The 20,805-nt window shown below is 41.8% G+C and overlaps 1 protein-coding gene across 1 annotated transcript; it reads left to right on the top strand.

Annotated features, from left to right (window-relative positions):
- Positions 1-469: 469 nt before the first annotated feature.
- On the top strand, positions 470-11,082 carry LOC148423758 (uncharacterized). The gene is made up of 7 exons (XM_088415486.1): positions 470-1,574; positions 3,790-3,863; positions 4,011-4,239; positions 5,933-7,803; positions 7,885-8,103; positions 8,907-9,053; positions 10,016-11,082. Exons 1-6 carry the CDS (start codon positions 1,313-1,315, stop codon positions 9,009-9,011), a joined length of 2,760 nt encoding a protein of 919 aa, XP_088271612.1. The 5' UTR covers positions 470-1,312; the 3' UTR covers positions 9,012-9,053; positions 10,016-11,082.
- The last annotated feature ends 9,723 nt before the right edge of the window (positions 11,083-20,805 follow it).

The raw sequence follows: 20,805 nt of genomic DNA, 5'->3' as shown, positions 1-20,805 counted from the left end.
GAGCAATTGTAACAATACTTAATAGCTCTGTGTGTGCGTGCGTGCTTATAACATTAGCACATGGTATTAAATGTAAAATGTTCAACTGTATGATAATTAAAATGTTTTACATGTACTTAAGAATAAATCGTTTTGCTTGAGCTTTCTTTAAAAGAGTTAAAGGACATAAGTAAGGAGACATTTACACGCATTTAAATAAAAAAAAAATAATTACTGGATGGGAATATTTCAGGGAATTCTTCAACCCTAATTTAAGACCACTCAAATATTTACAATGAAACTTTCTGTGAGTGTAACAAACTTCTCTTTTCTAAGAACTCACCCACTTGATTGTTTCAGGTCAACCGAACCTGATCCCAGAAGGGAACGGAAATTCAAAGATAGACATGTCGGTTAGCCAATCATAGTCGAGCTCACTCGGTCTCTTTAACGTTTATGTGCACTGTGAAGGCGGGGACGAGTTGGCTAGTCTATGATGATTAGCAACAAACAGAAGGTTGCGAGTTTAAAATTTGGATTATTTGACCACCGGATTGGATTTATCCGCCACCGGGGCGGTATAAACTCGCAGCCGTGTTAAACCGACTCCCGTTGGCCTGATTTTCAACGAGACCGGGTGGCTATTTGCAACATTTGTGAGCGCTAATAGCGGAGGGCAACCTCGCTTTTTTTTTTAGGTCGTTGGAGGTGGCGATGGTGAGCTGATAGCTGCGTCATCATGTTGCTTCCGACTCGAGTTGGCCGAAAGAAATCTCAAGTTAACGCCGTCCGCAGTGATCCTGCTATGAGGGCCACTCCCGAGCACCTGAGGTAGATGCAAAGCGGACCGCTGCCCTGGGGGAAAAGCTTGCTAACGGCCGGGGACCGAGCGAAGCGGCTGACTTTTCATCACTTGGTGTAATTGGCGCGATCCCCCTCCTGGGCTGCAATTGTTGTCTCCTCTTGGGCGGACAGTGCCCCAGAACAAGTCCGTCGCAGTTTGAACCTCACAACAATAATAATGTGACGTACCATGAACTACAGCCATACAAATATTTAATTTTGGACGAGTAACGAGCGATGCCCTCGATGACAGCGAAACTACAAATCAGGCGCATCCATTGAATTGGCGTTTGGCACTTTCGCCACGAACCTTTTATAAGCTCCAGAAAAGATTTTCTGGTCATTTTTGAACTAGTTAGCTAAATAGACAACCGATGTGTTATCTTGGACACCAAGTGTGTTCATTCGGACTTTAAGGTGTTTGACCGGGTCCTCCTACGGTAAGGGCAAAGTTCCGCCCTATCAATCAGGGTATACAAAGCTAATCACGATGGCCGTGAAGGGCACGAGATCCCCCCCAAAATCTTGGTCGAGTGTAACCGGCGAAAGGACCTGGTCGCCGAACTTTGAGTGGATCGACGGGCTGCTCTACCGAAAGAAGCTAGAGAGGGGCTTTCTCAACTACCGGGAGGTTTTGGATGAGGATCGGAGACTGGAGGTGGTCGCTACCTTTCACCGGCGACCAACCGGCAAGCGTCACCTCTCTCTGGAGGAGACCTACAAATGTGTGGCTGAGAACTACTGGTGGGAGGGTAAGAACGTCATCTTCTATCCTTGTGCTTATCTCCTGAAAATATTTCAAGGCGTATCTTCACATGTAGCAAACGCTGATAAGTGTGGAAGAGTTTCAGAGTCGCCTATGTTGGCATCTGAAGTACTGTACTTAAGAAAATACCGTAGTAAACTACATATGATTAGGACCATGGGTGGAACTCAAAAGCTCAGAATTTTTTTTTTTTTTTTTTTTGGGGGGGGGGGGGGGGGGGTCAAACATACTAATCATGAAATCCCTCTGGATACAGACCCAAACAAAAAAAATGGGATTAAGAACCCCTCAAATTAATTTAATCCATGTTTTCAATCACCTGTTTTGTAATGTTTGGTGCAAAACAAAACTGCTGAAAAACATTCTAGAGTTCACCGCTTGGTTAAAGGCTACCGATTCAGATTTCGCAAAACCATAAATCTTGTTGCTTTGTCAAATGATGCACCCAATCCTCTATTACATTTTCTTCTGTGATCAATAATTGATCAGTCAAATCGTGAGTGGAAATTAACATCTTCAATGTGTCTCAGCATTAAGTAGAAAGAATAAGAAAAATACTTGAAGAGAGTGGAATTGTTTTTGACAAACGTTGTGACAGAGTTGTATGCTGAAAAATCAGCAAAAGGTGGAATTCTTAGAAGATTCTGCGGTTGAAAAACATCACAGCCAACAGCGATCCACTGGAACCTGCATGGATCCAAGATTCACATAGAAACCATAGATTTTGGTGGTGGGGGGAAAAAATCATGGTCTTAGTTAGCATCCAGTATTGGGAGTATGAAAGTGATTTGCAGTAATTAGGCAAATGATATTGCCTAAAAACCAAGAGGTTATTTATAATATAAATTAGCTACCACTTACATTCCCAACCATAAAAAAGGTTACAATTTTGCAGTTGGATTATGCTCCATTGCATCCATCTCTACATCAAAGTTTTTCAAGTAGAAGAAAGGTCAAAGTGCTTCAGGACTGGCCAACCCAATCACCTGACTGTTAATTAGTTGTTGTTGTTATTTTTAGGCAAAAAAGCTTTTGTCTTGCCACATCTGACTTTTCTGTGTTCTTTAAATCAAAATTTCCACACAAATTAAGCACAATTCATTATATTAAACATAATATGAGAGTTATTTAGCTTTTGTATGAGCCATTTCTAAAACCAATGAATTCATTCTAAGTCAGGTCATCATACTTTTGTTTCCACAAAATGGATAAGCAACAACACTCATGACGGAGTCTCAATGTCCATATACCTCAGGACAAATGTATGATGCACAAGACAGCATTTGGTGGCTTCTTCTGCATTACCATCATCATGTCAGGACAGAACGAAGGCACGATGGGTTGTAAACCAAAAGATTCAAACTGCCACATAGAATGTATACATAGGTCTGGTTAAAATTGTGATTAATACCTAGATCATGTCATGTTATCCAGCCATCAAATTTAAAATTGAATCTCCTTTTAGCTGTGAGGTTACCAAGCAACAACTCCAGCTCCCAGGAGACCACATGTACTTCCTTAAAGAGCATGTCAAGTCAGAAAATATTTTTACAATGTTTTATACAGCTTCACCAGCTTAAACATAATTCTGATTAATAATTGTGTTAGTGCAATATGTATTACGGAAGCAACATCCAGCTGTTTTTAGCATGGTGCAGCCATTTAAGGACGACTGAAAATTAAATCGGTTCCTCAGCGCTCATGCACTGACCAATCATGGCTCACCTGTGTTTTTTTTTTTTCTTCTGAGTTTGGTCATGTGACATTTGCAAGCTGAGCCCTGCGTCTTCTAGAATGCAGCCACATTTAACCCCTACAATCATTTTGCCTCAGAGTTCCTTTTTTTTTGTGGGGGGGTCACAGTGAAACTGCACAGTATTATCAAATACAGTACAAATATTTTGTCTTTGTAGTTAAATAAAGTGACCCACCTGGCATCTGATCAAACTGGAAACACAGAAGTATTTTCTGAAAGAGCCCTTTGTTGTACATTATTCACATGCTATTTTGGGGTTATTATTACACTGACTGGATTCAAAGTCACCGTTTGAGTGTTTATTATTGTCGCTGTAAACATGGGACCATACTGAGTGGGTGGTCTTAATATTTTGTCAGCTTTTTCATCAAGAAGTGCAGAATTAGTTCCCTGCCCCTGGGGAAAAAAAAAAAAAAAACCTTTGTTGACCGCTCTATTGTTGCAGGGATGTACTTCCACATCAGAGATTTTGTCCTGGACTGTTCTGAGTGTCAGAGCCAGCAACACAAAAAGTCCGAGGTAAGCAAGGATCACTATCATGGGGGAAATAGTGAATTTCTACTCGCACATTCATCTTCTCTCTTAAAAGTCTGCTACATGTCCTTTCTCACATCATTGTCACAGGATTTTTTTTTTCACTCTCCTGTTTATCCGCTTTTCTCCCAGGAGCTTGGCGGCCGAGGATGCGTCACCAAGACGATGGCGTCGCACAGCTCCGACATGCTCAACAAGCTAAGGAGTCAGCGGGAGGCGGGGATGTTCTGTGACATCACTGTGCGCACCAACGGGCAGTCATATGCCGCACACAGAGCAGTGTTGGCAGCCGTCAGCGACCACTTCCAGGAAATCTTTACGGAGATGGACTCCAGTATGAAGGCGGACATAGATCTTACTGGTAAGTCAACATATAGCCTGTGTGTCACATTACATTCAAGCGTTCCCTAGGAACATCACGTGTCAGTTTACAGTTGCAGCTGAACTGCCTTTTCATTTCTTCCTTTTTTTTTTTTTTTACACTAACGCTCCAAAATTATTTTTGCTCTCTGACCTTTAGTTGAAAACCATAGTTGAAAATGAATAAAAGCATGTTCCATTCCTGCTGATACTGTATCCATATCGGTATTAGACAGTACTCTAGGCTGCAATATTGGAATTGTATCACAGGAGAAACAGTTGTATAAAAACACTGCTACCTTTTAAAATTTATAGAAGCTAGCGGTGTAATTGCAGGAACAGGCAAGTGCCGTATGCATATTGCCGAAACTTTTGTTTCTACATTTAATTTAATCATGAGTCCATATCACATACTAGATTACACCTGTTACTGCTTTTTAATCGCTGTTAATACAGCTTTGATTATGTGTGAAAGTGAGCGTAATCATGTTAAATTGCGTTAAACAAACAGATGATGTCGTGAAACTTATCAGTTCAATGATGTGTCCCATGAATAATTGCATCATTGAAGTGAATGACAGGACTAGGCTCCTGATTGAAAACACAGTTTTTTTCCCCCCTTTTTGTGTTCCACAAGTACACTGCACCTGTTGCTGCTCATATAGCAGCTCAATACACAAAAATAACCCTCCTCCTATGTGTGTATTTTACAGTGCTTTTTGTAGCTTTGTAGCTGAGTGTAAATTAAAGTAATAGAAATCATGCATCTTTATATTAATGTGTTTTTTAAAATAGTAATTTATTGTACACATATTTTGGTGATACTTGATTGAAGCAACAAAAACATTGGGGCTACCTGACTCTCTTTAGGCAGCTGAATCTTAAGATGTGGTTTAATAAAATAATTATATTGATGAGATTGATGTTGATGATGAAGTCCAAAGGTTCTAGCACATGCACCCTTTACACATTTTCATGCACAAATCATGATACTTCCGATTTCAATGTAATTATATAGTTTTGTGAAAAATTTGTAATTGGAGGATTGTGGTTTTGGGATGAAATTGCCTTGAATACCTCTGATCTATTCAATTTCCGTGTTTTTTTTTTTTTTTAATTGAGAATTCTGTTGCTTTATATAAACATTTAAATGTCCCTTAATAAAAATGTATAGCTTTGATTCCGAATCAGAAATAAAAACATTTTAGTCAAACAATAGATCACTGCTTTTGCATTTGAACGCTTTAACTGAGTGTTCCTCATTTAAAAAAAAAAAAAAGTTAAATTGGTAACTTGTGACTTATGGCTGTAAATCGCATTCTATGATTAGATGTACAGCATCATTGATGTTCTTCAGCACAAAGTAAAATGACACTTTCACAAAGCTCGTGATGTCGTTAAAGCTTTTCTTTCATATTTACTTTGTAATCAAGGTAATTAACAGTTTGATTTAACCACCCTTCACAGACTAATCAAACTCTATTCATCACAAGTGTACTATCTGCTCAAAAGATTGCATTCATTATCCTCAAAAAAAAGGCATCTTACAACCTGTACTTGCCTGAAATTCGGACTGCTTTAATGTTCTTTTAGGAGTTGGCAACAAGTGAGGTCATAAAGGAGCAGTGGTTGAAAGCAGTTTACAGTGTTCTTGTCTCACTCATATAACTGAAGTTTCTGTCTCTTCCACTCAGGCTTCAGCGAGGACAGCCTTTTGTCTCTCCTGGACTTTTCTTACTCCTCCACCCTGTGCGTGCGTTGGGAGGACCTCCCCGAAGTCATCACCATGGCCCGTCACCTCGGCATGTGGCCCGCCGTGGAGGCCTGTTCTGCTCTTATGGAAGAGCACCACAACATTAGCCGGGACTTAAAATTGGACTACGGCGGCATTGGCACTCAGCGCTATCACCATCAGACGGAAACCAAAAGAAAAAGGGAACTGCAGGATCACGCTGGCGGCTTTCATTTCAAACTTGATGCATCTGAAGACTCTTTGGAAGGGGGTTCAGGTTGCAGTTTGCGTGTGACGCCAAATGCCAAAGTTCATAACGGACTCCCCATGAGTCCCTCACACCGGATGAAGCTCATGGACTTCAAATCTCCTTCCTCCAAGAAGAGTCCCAGAAATACGGGCACCCCACAGTCCAAAAATTACTCCTCCTTATCTCCATCCAACACCCGTCTCCTCCGTTCAAGTCCCGGTGCTGCTCAGAAAGTTCAAAGATTGCTGCCCATGCCGGAAAGCCCTCGACGAAACCAGAAGTCGAGCACCCCCAGATCCAGTCCGGTTTGTAGCCCCGTCAGGGTGAAGCAGGAAGTGCAGGAGGTTGCAGTGGATGAGGAGGACTATGCAAGAGCCCAGGAGAAGTACAAACTGATGACGGTCCTCGGCCTGCAGAGGACGGCCCTTCTCCCCCGGCCGGAAGATCTGATTGGTTGGAGGCAGAAGAAACGACTCAGGAAGCTTAAAGCCAACAATTACTCGCTAACCAAGAGGCGGAAACCCCGCAGTGCTCCCCCAGTGCTCCCATACACACCTGTGACACTGTCTCTTCCCCTCTGTGACCCTATTAACAGTGTCCAACTCAACAAGGGGGGGAAAGCCAAGTCTAGTAGCCCACCTGCCAATGAAAAAATTAAAAAGCGACATAATCCCAAGAAACAGATTCCTCCTTGTGACAGGAGCATGCGAAGTAAAGTCGTCTTACCCGATATGTTCAGAGCAACATCCCGGCCTGGCTTCAGCGGGAGGGAGCTCAGACGCTCTGTGAGGACCGGTGCTATTGTCCGTCCTCCTGTCCAGCAGCCCGTGCGGCGTGTTGTCAACAAAACCCCGAGAAGGAACACGGTCAGGATCAAATCAGAACCAGCAGAATACTCGGTCTCAGGTCTCTCTCTCACTACAATCAGCCAACCTTCTAAGAGAACACAGGGCAGGAGTAAAGTCTCAGTGGAGTTGGTTAAAACACCACGGTACAACAGCAGCCGCCCTGGGACGAAGGCCAAGCCACGGGGCAGGCCCAGGAAAGTGTTGAGGGAGGAGACAGCCAATGAGAGACAACCCAAGCCCGATCAACCCGGTGGCGGGTACCAATTCTCTGAGCACTCTCCTCCCCCGGCCATCTATAACCACCCTTTGTACAAAGTCATCAAAGAGGAACCGGCAGATCCTGTGCCGGTCGGTGGCCCGTTATTGGATCCGCCCTCCCCAGACCTGGGTAAGCGCCAGAGCAAGCCCCCCATCAAACTACTGGACTCTGGTTTTTTGTTCAGCTTCTGTCGGCCGTCCGGGGCACCCATGGTGGGGATCAAGAAAGAGGAAGAGAGCGTGGATATCTGTTTGACGCGCTCCGTGTCACAAGTCAGTGAGAAATTTGCAACGGGTCAGTCCAGCCAAAGGGCACTGAGAGCCAGAGGACCACCGCCCACCCTAGCGGTAGTGAAGCGGGAGAGGGAGGAGAGGAGCGTGACCCGGAGCCGTGTTCGGACACCCAGAGCCGACTCGCAAAACAACACTCCTTTGGCTAGACCCAGACGGACGAAGGTCACACAGATCATACCAAAGGTAAGTAAAGGAAATGGCCATTAGTTCGAAACGACAGTTTTATACCATTGCTGAATTCTCATTTTTGATCTGACCTTTCAGCAAGAGCCTACCGCCATCCCCTTGAGCAGCAGGGGCTGCATCATTTTGGACTCTGTTCATCGGGCAAGGCTAAAACGGTTGCGGGGTCCTTGTAGCCAGGCCCCAAAAGCCCCCAAAGTGGCCCACTCCTGCGTGCAGTGCACCGCCACCTACCGGGACTGCGACGCTCTCATCATGCATCGCCTGCGGCATATCGAGGGCAAGCACTGGCCGTGCCTGGTAAGTCCAGAACCACCTCATCCTAGACCAGGAAAGGAGAGGGGATCCTTGAAAAACGAATTTGTCGAAAGTCTAAATCACGCTATACATACAAGTTGGACTTCAACAAAAGATTATTGTAATAAATTATGATTTTATCGATTGTGTGAAGTACAGTAATTGTTGAATGGTATTTACGAATGGTTTATTTGAAGGGGGGGGGGGGGGCATCTTCTTTCATGGTGGACTACCTAAATTGGAGATATCTTGTTGAGAGGCTGAGGTTTCACAGCTGTAGACAATGTTAAATTAAACAAGGGCTCTCAACAATTCATTATAAGAAATTATTATTGATCAATTTGATATTTGAATAATTGAGAATGAATCAATTAAGAGAAATTGAGTCCCTATGCAACAATGTGAATTGACAGAATGTCAAACGACTTCTTAATTGGTTTTGTCCATCCCTATGTCATATTTAATTGTGATTTTTGGGGCTATTTTAATATAATATAATGCGCTCACGTCAAATATATTAGGGAAGCATAAGGTATAATGTAAATTGTCTAGATCTAGATTCCGCGATCTCAAATCGGGCCCAATTACCCCATACCCCGCTGATCAGAATCATCAGAAAAAGATCGGTTTTTAATTTTTAAGTGCTGTTATAGTGCTTATTATTATGTCCTACTGGGAATATTTAGTCAGCTCATTGCAAAGATCCACTGCACTAGGGTATAGTTAAAGCAGTGTTTTTTTTTTGTTTTGTTTTTTTAATACTGTGTGCTTGGACCGCGTTGTGTGACCACTCTGTTTCTCTGAAGCTTTGCAGTAAGACGTTCTTTCGACTGAGGAATGTACGGAACCACATCCGCACCCATGACCCCAAGTTGTACAAATGCAGGAACTGCCTTGCCGCTGGCTCCTGAGGCCACTTTGTCGGCAAAAGGGTCTGCTGAACCACGGCTAAGGTGGGCTGCTCCTCTTTAAATACCAAGATCCAGTAGCTTGTTGTTGTCCCAAATCCTTAAAAATGTCAGGTGACTTTGCTCCACGTGTCATTCCTTCACGCATAGGTGTTAAACGCTTTTTTTTTGCCCCTATTTGACCTGTATCTGATCTTTTAATGACGGTGTAAACAACACAAATCAGTTTGCTTCTGAATGCTAACAAGGTCACTTGAATGTGGTCTCAAATCTGATCCAAATCGTCATGAGACTTCAGTCTGAATGACCAGGTCGCATTCAATAGCAGACAAGGAGAACAACTCAATGGAGGGAGAGCGAGCAAGACATTGCTGGCACTCCACAAAACGCTAACATTAAGCATGCTCGCTGTGTGTGACGTCACGATATCCTCCAATGCACATGCAGGACAGTTTTGGGCTGGTTAGCGTTCACCTCGTTAAAAAAAACAAAAAATATTTAAAGGGACGGTGTGTAAGATTTTCTTTAAAAAGGAATAAATGATTGTAAATTTCAAACACTTGCAAAAGAATGTGTTTTAATATGTTTTAAAAATCCTCATTGGTCTAGTTATCATGAAACTGTATTACATGGGGGTGGCACTTTTCCGAAGGCGGCCATGTTTGCTAAGGCCATGGACAATGGTAAATGCAGCACCTGCAGCACATCCTACTGTCCGTAATGAAAAACGGCCTAAATCTTACACTCGATCCCTTTTAAGAAAAAACAAAACAAAACCAATAAGCATAAAGCTTTAATTTCTAGATTCTGAAATTTTAAAACTGTGAAGTCTTGTGTGACTTTTATGGAGTATGTTTCCTTACCATTTTGGTTGTATTTCTTCTTGCGCAAGTCCAGGTTTAAATTCTACTCCATGTGGTTGTACATATGCAATCGACAGCATTATCATTGTGGTCATGTAAAACCAAGTGAAATGTTTTTTTGTTTTTTTTTTCTCCCCACCCTAGAGTCTTACATAGCGCAAGCGACAAGGAAGTCACATGAGCAATCAGAAAGCAGCTTGTACATTATGGAAAAGTCACCCTCAAGCACAACGAGGTCTGTAAGGACAATTGACTGTCCTTTTGATTATTATTATTTTTTTTAAATCTCACTGAGGGATTTAAACACCAAACCAAGGGCGGCGTGTGTCCGTTTCCCCTTCAAAAACAACAAAACTTGAACATCACACTCAGGGCGCGGGGAAACATGACGCCGCCGCGCAACGTCTATCCCACGGCATCATGCTTGTGTATTTAAAAAAAAAAAAGAAGAAAAAGAAAATAACGTGATTGTTTTAACTGGTTCCACAGTGTCATCAAATCTATGTGTATAGTTGAATTCGGAGTGCACTGTTGTGGCGATGAATTTGAAGGTGGGGCGGGGAATACTTGAAGCCATGGGTGGGAATACTTGAAGTGTTTTGGTGTCCGTTGTGGTGCGCTCAACTCCGTAATAACTTCACTCGCTGCCGCCCTTTGTTCCGATCTGCTCGTATCTCGATTTAATAATAAGCCGTACACGGGGGAGGGTACGCAAATGTACTGTTACAACACTGCATGATGGATTTTCGCAACGTGACTGCTTCATGACGGCAATTTGATCCGTCCCGTCCTCAACCTTAATCCAATCCCTTTACCCTCCTACTGAGTAAATGCAATGTGTGCACATAGAGATGTTTATGGTTCACAAAAATGATTTAGAAGAATCTTGCTGTCTCTTAAGACTGAATACATTTTTGACTTTTATATTGTTATACTTGCTTTAATTACCTTTATTTTTTTCTTCTTGTCTAGAGTCTCGACCTCACGCGTCGAGCCAGCATGACAAATAATAGGATATTTAACAAAAATACAAGAGTATTTATATAAAATGCTGGGACCTTTTAACATGTCATTGTCAAAAGTAAGTAATTGCGAGTTTTAATGAAATTAAGGTGGTTTTAAATGCATTCCTGTGCTTTTTTGTGATGGGGAAGATTACGTGTTTGCTCTGGGGATGTTCTAATTTGATCAATAAATCTGAGTATATAACATTCGGCGTCTCAATGTGCTTTTGTGAAGTAAACGGAAAAAAAAGATTGATGCGTGGGGGGTATTCTCGAACTACCCATCCATGTTTCATTGGGCTAAGTTGTCCTTAGGATTGCAGTTTTGCCTTCGCTTGGAAGCCGGGGTTCATATCAGATTGGTCGCCAATCAATCATGAAGAACATATAAACAAACATTCATACCTGTGGAATAGTTAATGAGCTTTACATGAATGATTTTGATACAAACAAAATGACCATAGCTTAGAATTACAAAGAATACTTAGAATGTACAAAGCACTATTACTCCATGCTGCCATCATACATTTCTATTGGAAATGTACTTTAAAGGCGCTCTTAGGTGATATTGACCAACGCAGTACCTAAAGCTTGTGCATAGAGTTTGTCAATGGCCGCCCAAAGAGGCTCAAAAAGAATGCAAAATGATTTCAACCAAATTAGCCTCACTCGACTGATCACTTTTTCATCTTAAAGTGAATTTTTTAATAAAGCACTACAAAAAAAAATTATATATATATATATATATATATATATATATATATATATATATATATATATATATATATATATATATATATATATATATATATATATATATATATATATATATATATATATATATATATATATATAGGACGAAATATTTTCAATTTTGATGCACCATTCGACAAGACAAAGCTTTGGGGTCGGGGGCAATTTGGATCCACCTTTTTGCACACCCTTGCATGAAACAAACTTCACTTATCAAGAGGTGAGTCGTTTCAAGTTCCCGTTTTCTGTTCTGTATACTCAGTGGCTTATGTGTTTTTGCTTTTGTATGTCAACTAGGCAATTGAAAGAAAAAGCCACGATATCCTTCGGTATCCCTTCCCTTACATCTACAATCAAGGAGCAAGTGATTTTATTTAAGACTGAGATTCAGCTTTGTATAGCACATTCCATAAACAAGGTATTTATTTTTCTTCCATATGACCAAGTCGGCTCAATATCAAATTCCATACAATGCATTCTATGCGCTTCACACGCAAAGACAGCACCTCAAGTCATTAAAAAATAAAGCTGCTAATGACATTCACTAGCAGAAGAGAGTGGTTTTTGTTTTTTAAGAGGAGACTAATTCTGGTTATTACGAGGAGACTAATTCTGGTTACTCCAGCACCTATTGAGAAATTCGGTTCCGACTATCAATTGCCGCGCAGTTAAACAATGTACTAAATTACGGCCATGTCTATAATCTCCACTAGGTGGCAGTGTTGTTCTGTAAACACCTTCCTGCTACTGGGTTTTTATTACTTCAACTTCCATGACAATCAGTTCCTCCTAGTAGTGAATGAATGTCTTTATATATATATATATATATATATATATATATATATATATATATATATATATATATATATATAATCTATCCTTCATTGGTGAGTTTTTATTTTAAAGTGTTTAAATGAATAAACACTGAAGTAGTCGTCAGCTTATTTTTTTGCAACGGGATAAACGAAACATCGACATCAAAACCCTTAAAACAACAAATATTTGAACACGGTGTTTCAACACTAGTAGACAGACTACATACATAACAATATCGAGTTGCGTTTATTTATTATCCTTTGAAAAACAACTACTATTACTGTAGCTTATAGTGTTTTATTTTCGTAATTTACTATTATTATTATTATGAAAGTAATAGAATGCTCCCTGGTGGCCAAGATGAGCACACAAAAAACAGCAGCACGAATGACCAAGATTCAAGAGATTTATTGTCATATGTATAGTTGTACCACACAATGAAATTTTTATTCTGTTCACTTCCCCGGGCAGCAAATTCATTTATTAGTTTATCAGACAGGATTTTTTTCACACATTCTGCCTAGAGACAAGTGACCTCATTTGAAAATTTAATACATGTCATCTGGAGGCCCGTCTGGGTATATATAGATTTTTAACAAGGTTTCTGCAGGTATCAGGAAAATTCATTTATCGCTGTTTAATCCCAAGAGTAGTTCAGTTTGATTTTCAAATTGAGAGAAAATTAGCTGCAACAATAGGCAACAGTTTGCTAAATTGTGTTATCCTTTGCATAACGCTGTCTGCCTTTATTTTGCTAAGATAATTACCGATGCACGTTGTCATTTGTGATGCGACTTTCCAGTAGACAAAAATAAAACAGATGAGGTTACACAATCTCTATTCTGGAGTTGCTGAATTATATATGCAGCAAGGTGCTGCTGCAAATGTATTTTCAAAGGGGTTTCATTTTTTTCTGCACGTCTGTCAGTGCCCCCCCCCAAAAAAAAAAAAATCAAAAATACACACTGTCACCTGGTGCATCATTTTTGCCTCTATTTTCTTTCAGCTTTTACATGAAGGACTCAGTAGCAGCCAATGGCAGCATTGGGTCCAATAAGTGTAAGTAAGTAGTGCCTTCACACTGCCGCATTATTCTGGGGGCCTCCGTCTACTTTTTCAAGTCTCGGAATCCAGCAGGGTCTTGCTTACTCGGGTTACCCTCCCAGCACTAGTGCTCGCATATGTGGGCTTACACAGAGTACGCCCAGGAACAGCTGACAATTTATGCTGCTGGGGCCCCCACATTCTCAGTGAGTAGGAGGAGGAAGAAGAAGATGGGGGAGGAGGGGGCGCGGTCGTCGAGGTTAAAAAAAAAAAAAAAAAGCGAGGATGGGTAGCACACATGCGGGTCGCCGAGGGTGAGAGGGGAGGAGAGGCGGTTCGCCTTGTTTGTAGCTTGTCAGCAATTGCCTGAGACAAGCTTTTTGCCTCTGTGTGTGAAAGCTACTTGGCAGGAATGCTCGGAGCGTACCAAGTGCGGCCCGGCGAGGGGTGGGGGTCCACTTGAGAAACGCTGAGGAGCGTGTGTGGCACAAATGAGCCTTTAGCGCCGCTTTCGCCTGCGTGTATGTGTGTGAATGGGGGTTGGAGAGTGTGTGTGGATATGTCCTCTCTCGCTCTCCCTCTCGAGAAGCAACAAAAGATGGGGAATGAGACACCCCTCCTCCCCTCCTCTTTCCACTCCTCTCTACCCCCCCCTTTTCCCTTCCTTCCCCGGCTCTCAAGAGAGAGCAGCCGAGGAAGGAAAAAAAAAGGGAAAGAAGTGATGAAACCCGAAGTGGTCCTGCAGTGTGAATTGTTTGCATGCATCTGGATTGTGTGTGCATGTGTGAGTGTGTCTGTGTGTGCTCGTCATTATTATTATGTGTGGGTCTCTTGTCTGAGTGTGTTTAGTTCCTGGCAGGGGTTGTTATTGTTTTAAGTGTGTGTTGTATGAGGCAGCGTGTGAGACAAACAGTAGCCTGTTGCTTTTTAGCTTTCACCCCCCCCCCCCCCCCCGCTCTCTTTTATGTCATGAGGAATGCAGCAAACAGATATTGCAGGATTCTTCCTTCTCCTCCTCCACTCTGGTTTCATTATTTCCAAACGCCACTATGGACAAAGCATGGAAAAACATATTTTCATATTTAGGTTGCTGACACCCAAATTGAGCATCTCCTTAAAGCGTAACACACTCCAGCTGTAGTCATTTCCGAACAACAACAAAAAAACGCACTATAACGTAACTAATGTTGTTACTGGCGGGAAGAGCATGGTGGACGAGTGGTTAGCACATTTGCCTCACAGTTCAGAGGTTCAGTGGCTTAAAAAAATGTGCAGTCTTCTTTCCAGTTTCCTTGCTGCCCTTAGTCTCCTCAAACAAAAGCCAAAAGGACAATAAAAACATGCACAATTAACTTACATGGTTACTCCACAGTCTCCATATGGCTGTCTCATTTAGTGTCTATGTAGCCCTTAATCTCCACAATTAAAAGACAAAACAGCAAAAAACAAACACATTATAACATAAGAGCTATACATTGCTGTACCTTATCTGAATGCTGAAGTGGTCCATTTTCTTGACGCCCTCAATCTCCCCTTGAATTACGCCCTCAATTGAATAAAATATCTCCTTATATTATTTAGCTGGCAATGCAATATTGCACTTCATTATCTCCACATTAATCCGGTGCTGCGATTCCTTGTGACCGTCAGTCTGTTCTTCAATTTCAGTAAAATGACTTTCGTCAATTAGCTCAGTTTGTCATAGTATTACCACAGTCTCCACTTGACTGCAGCGGTCAGTTTTCTTTCTGCCCTCAATATCCTCTCAAATGAAAGATAAAATGACAAAGCTAAGCACACATAGTAGCACAGGGTTACAATATTACTAGCTGCGGCTCTGGACGCTGCAATGATATGAGCCTTCATCTCCACTTTGCTGCAGTGCCCCAAGGCTCCTCTCAAAAAAAATTCCCATTAACAAAAACCAAACACACATGCTAATGTGAGTTAACTGTGACTGTACGTAATCTCTGGGTGATGGTTTATTCATACTCCACAGTCTCCAATTAGCTGCAGCCCTCAGTTTTCTTGCTGCCCTCAATCTCTCAAATGAAAGATAAAATGACAAAGCTAAGCACAAATACTAGCATAGGGTTACCACGTCGTTAGCCATGGACGTTGCAGTCATGTAAGCCACAGTCTCCAATTTACTGCAGTGACCCCAAGACTCCACTCAAATCAAATCCCAATTGACAAAAGAAAACACATAGCTAACTACATTGCTGTACCAAACCCCTGGATGCGGCAATATTGTAAACCCTGAGCCACAGTTTCCAGTATTCCCAATCTCCCGGTTGTCACTTCATTCATGGTTGTGGTCTTACGTCCCTAGACTAAATCGGTGTTGGTGTGCCAAGCTCAGAAGTGCTGTTGCTCTCGGAGTCTATATCACACATAAAGAGGCTGACAGGTTAGGCAATTTTAAACGAATTAGGCCGTGAATAATTTCCAGCGTGTCACAATATATTGGAGGTGAGGGTGCACTTTGAGCCACTGGCGTACAGCTTAGAAGAGGAGTTTTTTTCCCCCTCTTATTTCGACGTGCACGCAATTACATTAGCGCACACACACCTGAAATAACACCGACATTGGGAAGCGCTTTTGACCAGTGTGAATGTAAAGGGAGAGAGGAAGTAGGGCAAGGGAGGAAGAACTGGGCGGGCATTCTGGGTGGAGAAGAAGATGGGGTAGTAAGAGAGGGAAAGTTAAAGGCGAATGGAGGAGGAGGAGGAGGAGGAGACGGATGAAGGCGCCGGCGAGGGGGAGGCAGGGACGAAGGGAGGGAGTCGTGTGGAGGAGGAGGAGGGGGGTGTATCTCTGGGGTTTGAAGCGCATTAGTATTCATAGGGAAGAGGAGGCCACAGACAGCAGAGAAACAGAGGGACCAGACAGCGCAGAATAACACACACACAAACCTCGAGTCTTATTTGGACGCTACACATAGCGGAATAACGGTGTAATAACATTTCATAGTTGCGTGCGGCCAATGGAAATCCACTCCTGAGATGCTTCCCCAGACGAGACCTCCCCCAAGTGCACTTTCCCTTCCATCCCCCTGGATCAAATCTGACTCTGGAACACCCCCCCCCCCCCCCCCCCCCCCCTTGTCAATAACCAGGGCTGCAGATGATGTTCTGAGGTGACCATAGTACCTGCATATATTGGAAGAAAGAAAGAACTGTTGGAGGCCACGTGCAAAAAAAAACAACGCTGACGGCGGCACGACCCACAGAGGGAAGAAGAGGAGGGAGAAAATGGCAACACTGGCTGTTCTATTCATAGTCGCTCTCTTCAGACTTTGTATGACTGTGTGTGTGTGTGTGTGTGGGGGGGGTGCTTATGGGTGGGCAGGTGGCGTACAGCTGACAGTTGATTTGCTGTGACACCAGACACACTGGCTGCTGCCTTGGACTCTCGAGGCCTCCATTGCAGTCCCTTGGAAGTCTGGATTTTACACACACACACACACACACACACACACACACACACACATTTTTACGGCTATTTGTGAGGACATCTATTGACATACATTTTTCCTAGTCCCTAAACCTAACCTCCATCCTGAACCAATTCAAACCTATACACTAAAAGCAAGTCTTGACCCTCAAAAAGAAGTCCGAAGAAGTGAGGACCGGCCCTAAATGTCCTCAAGTTTCCAAACTGTCCTCACTTTGTCGGGAGAAACCTCAAAGCGGTTCTCACAAGTATAGCTGTACAGGACCACACACACACATCTAGCTCTGTAATTACAGGGTACTTTTGATTAAAGTACAATCTAGCAAAAAAATGGCAGCATTGTCATATAACTACATAGTGGACCTCCAAAAACGCCTGAACATTTTTAACATGATGCCATTATACTTTGCATAGCAGTAGATAATTTTACAATAGAAACAGTGGAGTTTTAGATAGATTATCTACCCATTTGTATTATAAAACAAAATGACATAAAACCACAGTAGCAATTTTTGCTGGTGAAAATCGTTCATCTGAGTAAGCCTGGTTAAAAAGTGATCAGTAGGACCAATAATTTTGTCACTTGAGTTATTTATGTCTATTGACCCCCCTTTGAAAAGCCTGACAGCTCTCGCCAGCCTATATGGAGCAGTTTGAGCGTTGCTAGCTGCAAACGCTGCTAGCGGTTAAATTTGGAGCAGTCGCTCACTGCTAGCATCCGACACCATATATTGTAAATACAATGTCACTTATTTTTTTAGGCATTCTTATTTTGCATTTTTGGCAATTGAACAATTTCCGAACTGATATATATATATATATATATATATATATATATATATATATATATATATATATATATATATATATAATCTGAAAACTTGACTATTTGATAGCATCTTCAGTAAGGTTTTCAATTACTAAAATATTTGATAGCGTGGGAATGAAAACTAACAATGCACAAACACATGTAGACATCATATCATCATTTTTATCTTAAAGCTAATATTAGCGCCGAACTGAAGAGAGAGGAGTGGAGACATCTCACTGACCATAATATCCATCTGCCTGTAATAGTTTAACCAGGTTTATTATTTGGACTGCTGTATTTAAACACATTTTATAAGATGGCAGTTATTGCGAATAACAGTCAAGGGACAATTGCATTTTAGTTATTGGATGACATGTTTGCGTGGTGGACAACAGCCCACCTCTTCAAAGTGCTGTAATTTATTAGCACGCATGGAGACTTAAATGTGTTTGTATATAAAATAGCGAATGTCTTAAGGAGCTTAATGATCTTTGATAGGTACTCCACTGTAGGCATCCAATGAGAGGAGCTTGTGACGCAAATGTAGAACAAGAGCTGGGGTAGAAAAAAAAAACAAACAAAAAAAACACGAGCTAGCGATGGAGTGAGAAAGAAAGAGTGAGATCCCATCATGCACACATGCGGCGCGCAGAGATAGAGGAGGCTGTTGCCATGGCGGCAGAGGCTGCATCCTTTTGTTAAGGATGTCACTCAGGGGGAATCAGGGCTAATGAGGGAGGACTTGGCGCCCGCGAGTGGCGGCTTGTTTCCGCCGCTGATATTCTATTGCAACTTTTCTTCTCTCCTTCCTTTCAGCAAGACATGATATATCTGCGGGGGCAAATGCGAGATTGCAGAATGGGAAGTACAGTGGAGGAAAAGAAACAGAGATGTGAAGTCAAGCAGAGGGTGAGGCAGGTCCGTGCGGAGAAATGTCAAATTGGTGTCGGTCATTGTGCCCATGCGCCATTGAGGCTTAAATAAGAGAGTGTGCGTGCTGCGTAGGTGGTTCTTTCTCGCCGCGCTTCAGCTCGCTGCAAATTATCCTGGAATCAGAGAAGCAGGTTTGGCTTAATCTGCCCTCTCTTCTTCCCCCTCTCCTCAGCAAGGAGCCTTGAGCGCCCCCGTGGAGCGGTACCTCCACTAACGAAATTAATTCGTTCCAGAAGTCATTTCATAGCGTGAATTTTTCGTAAGTAGAGGCGCTTTTTACATGTAAGTAGCCTAATCCGTTCCAAGCCCCCCAAAACACCCCTGAACTATTTAAAGAAGTCCTTCTCACATAGTGGGGCACGGATGACCCCAGGGAAAGGACTTTTTTCCCATGTGAAGTGTAGTTACAATTAAAAAGAAAAATATGTATTCCAGGCACTTTGATGCACTGTTTTTCAGTTTTAGACTAACCTGTAACCTGGCTGGATAAAGGCTGTAAAAAAGTAGTTAGCAGTTGATGAAAGTTGATTTTTTTTTTTTTTAATTTTCAAAGTATGCAGTTTTACAGATAATCATGTCTAGAGTCTGAGCAATGAGTGTTTTTTCCATTTTAGACTAATCTGTAACCTGTGTAAACACTGTAAAAAGTAAAAATAACAATTGTTGAAAGTTGATTATTATTGATTTTTTCTTTTTTTTACAGTTTTATGTATACTTCTATAATTTTTATAGATATGACAGACATGGCATTCTCTTTCCTGGGGGGTTTTGCAAAACCTAATTCAGAAGCACTAATTTAAATTAAGTATTCTGAATAGTGCTGTTTTATTGATTAACAAGCATGTGCTAGGTGGCAGGAATGTCGCCAAATTCTGTCCAATCAGAAAGAATTTCCATCTCTTAATACTCTACTGTATTTCCTGGCAAAGACAAAGACACCAGTGACGTTGACGTAAAACTTCGGTTTATGATTGTGAAACACGTGGATGCGGAGAATTCGGCGTATCTCCACTTTGGTCGTAGTTTTAGAGACCTTCGATTTAAATGAAAAACAAAACCTGTCAAACCGGAGACATTTACCCATTTGCAAAAACTCCAGCTACGTATAGACTAAGCCTCAGCGGTCATACTGTGTTGAAATTTGACATGTTGTCATCATCTGGATGAAATTTCAGCTCCCTAGTGTCTTTCTTTTCTATGCTTTTCCTTCGATGTGAAACCATTGATATAAAGATCAAGGGATTGAACAACATACATGCGTTAGTACTGGTAGGCTAAATGCTAAAAGTATTTTTTTTCCATTATACTCCACTTTATGCGTGTCAATGACCTATGGCCAGGAAATTAAGGCATAGGTGTCAAACGTATTTGCAAGTAAATTCAGATGGATTTGCAGATGTTATGTTTTAAAATAGGCACTTAGAGACCACCTCTCACTACTGTCCCAAATCTACTTTCAGCTGGTCTTATTTTTATACTCTATTTTCGGCCGCCAAATTGTCAGGTAAAAGAAAATGCCAAAACATGCTAAAGGAGGCTTGCCCTTGCACAAAAATCAAGATAGAAAAACGGCCTCTAACGTCTGACAAAGTGGCTCGGAAAACAGAATGAATACATGAGTGAATGAGTGAATGGCCATTTGACTAAATGTGATGACCATGGTTGACAGCCACACTATCAGTCTTGTCTGCAACACCAAGGTTATGTTTACGTTTGAATGAGAAACATCCTTCTCCTACTATTCCTTCATTTTCCGGCAGTAATCAAAGCTTTTGAATTTCCAGCGCTCTGCCAGAGAAGTTAATCTTTTTATAATGTGCCCTCTCATTCTTCCTCACCCTTTCTTCCTCCTTATCGCCACACTCCTCCCTTACCCTCACCCTCACTAACAGCAGCGGCATGTCCTTGCAGTATTCTAATGATTCATATTTCACATGCGCAATATATTATTATTTTTGTTATTTTGGCCTGCGGACATCTCTGCAGGGCCCGGTCGTTCGGTCGTCTTAATTGAGCGAGAAGCAAGACGGACACAAAAATGCATTTTGACCGCGTTGATTAAAAACATCAATGCATTCGCAGGAGCACGCTTTGTAATGAAGGCGTCTCTTGGATGG

The sequence above is a fragment of the Hippichthys cyanospilos genome, chromosome 5 (genome assembly GCF_059441005.1).
Source record: "Hippichthys cyanospilos isolate Australia breed blue-spotted pipefish chromosome 5, RoL_Hcya_1.0, whole genome shotgun sequence".
In the NCBI taxonomy this organism is placed as follows: domain Eukaryota; kingdom Metazoa; phylum Chordata; class Actinopteri; order Syngnathiformes; family Syngnathidae; genus Hippichthys; species Hippichthys cyanospilos.
Note: the sequence above shows the minus strand (reverse complement) of the source record. Positions and strands in the feature narration are given on the sequence as shown.

Coding starts and splice junctions, on each gene's coding strand:
- LOC148423758 (XM_088415486.1), top strand. CDS start 1,313: ATGGCCGTGAAGGGCACGAGATCCCCCCCAAAATCTTGGTCGAGTGTA. Junction 1,575..3,789: donor TGAGAACTACTGGTGGGAGG/GTAAGAACGTCA, acceptor CTATTGTTGCAG/GGATGTACTTCCACATCAGA. Junction 8,104..8,906: donor GCAAGCACTGGCCGTGCCTG/GTAAGTCCAGAA, acceptor GTTTCTCTGAAG/CTTTGCAGTAAGACGTTCTT.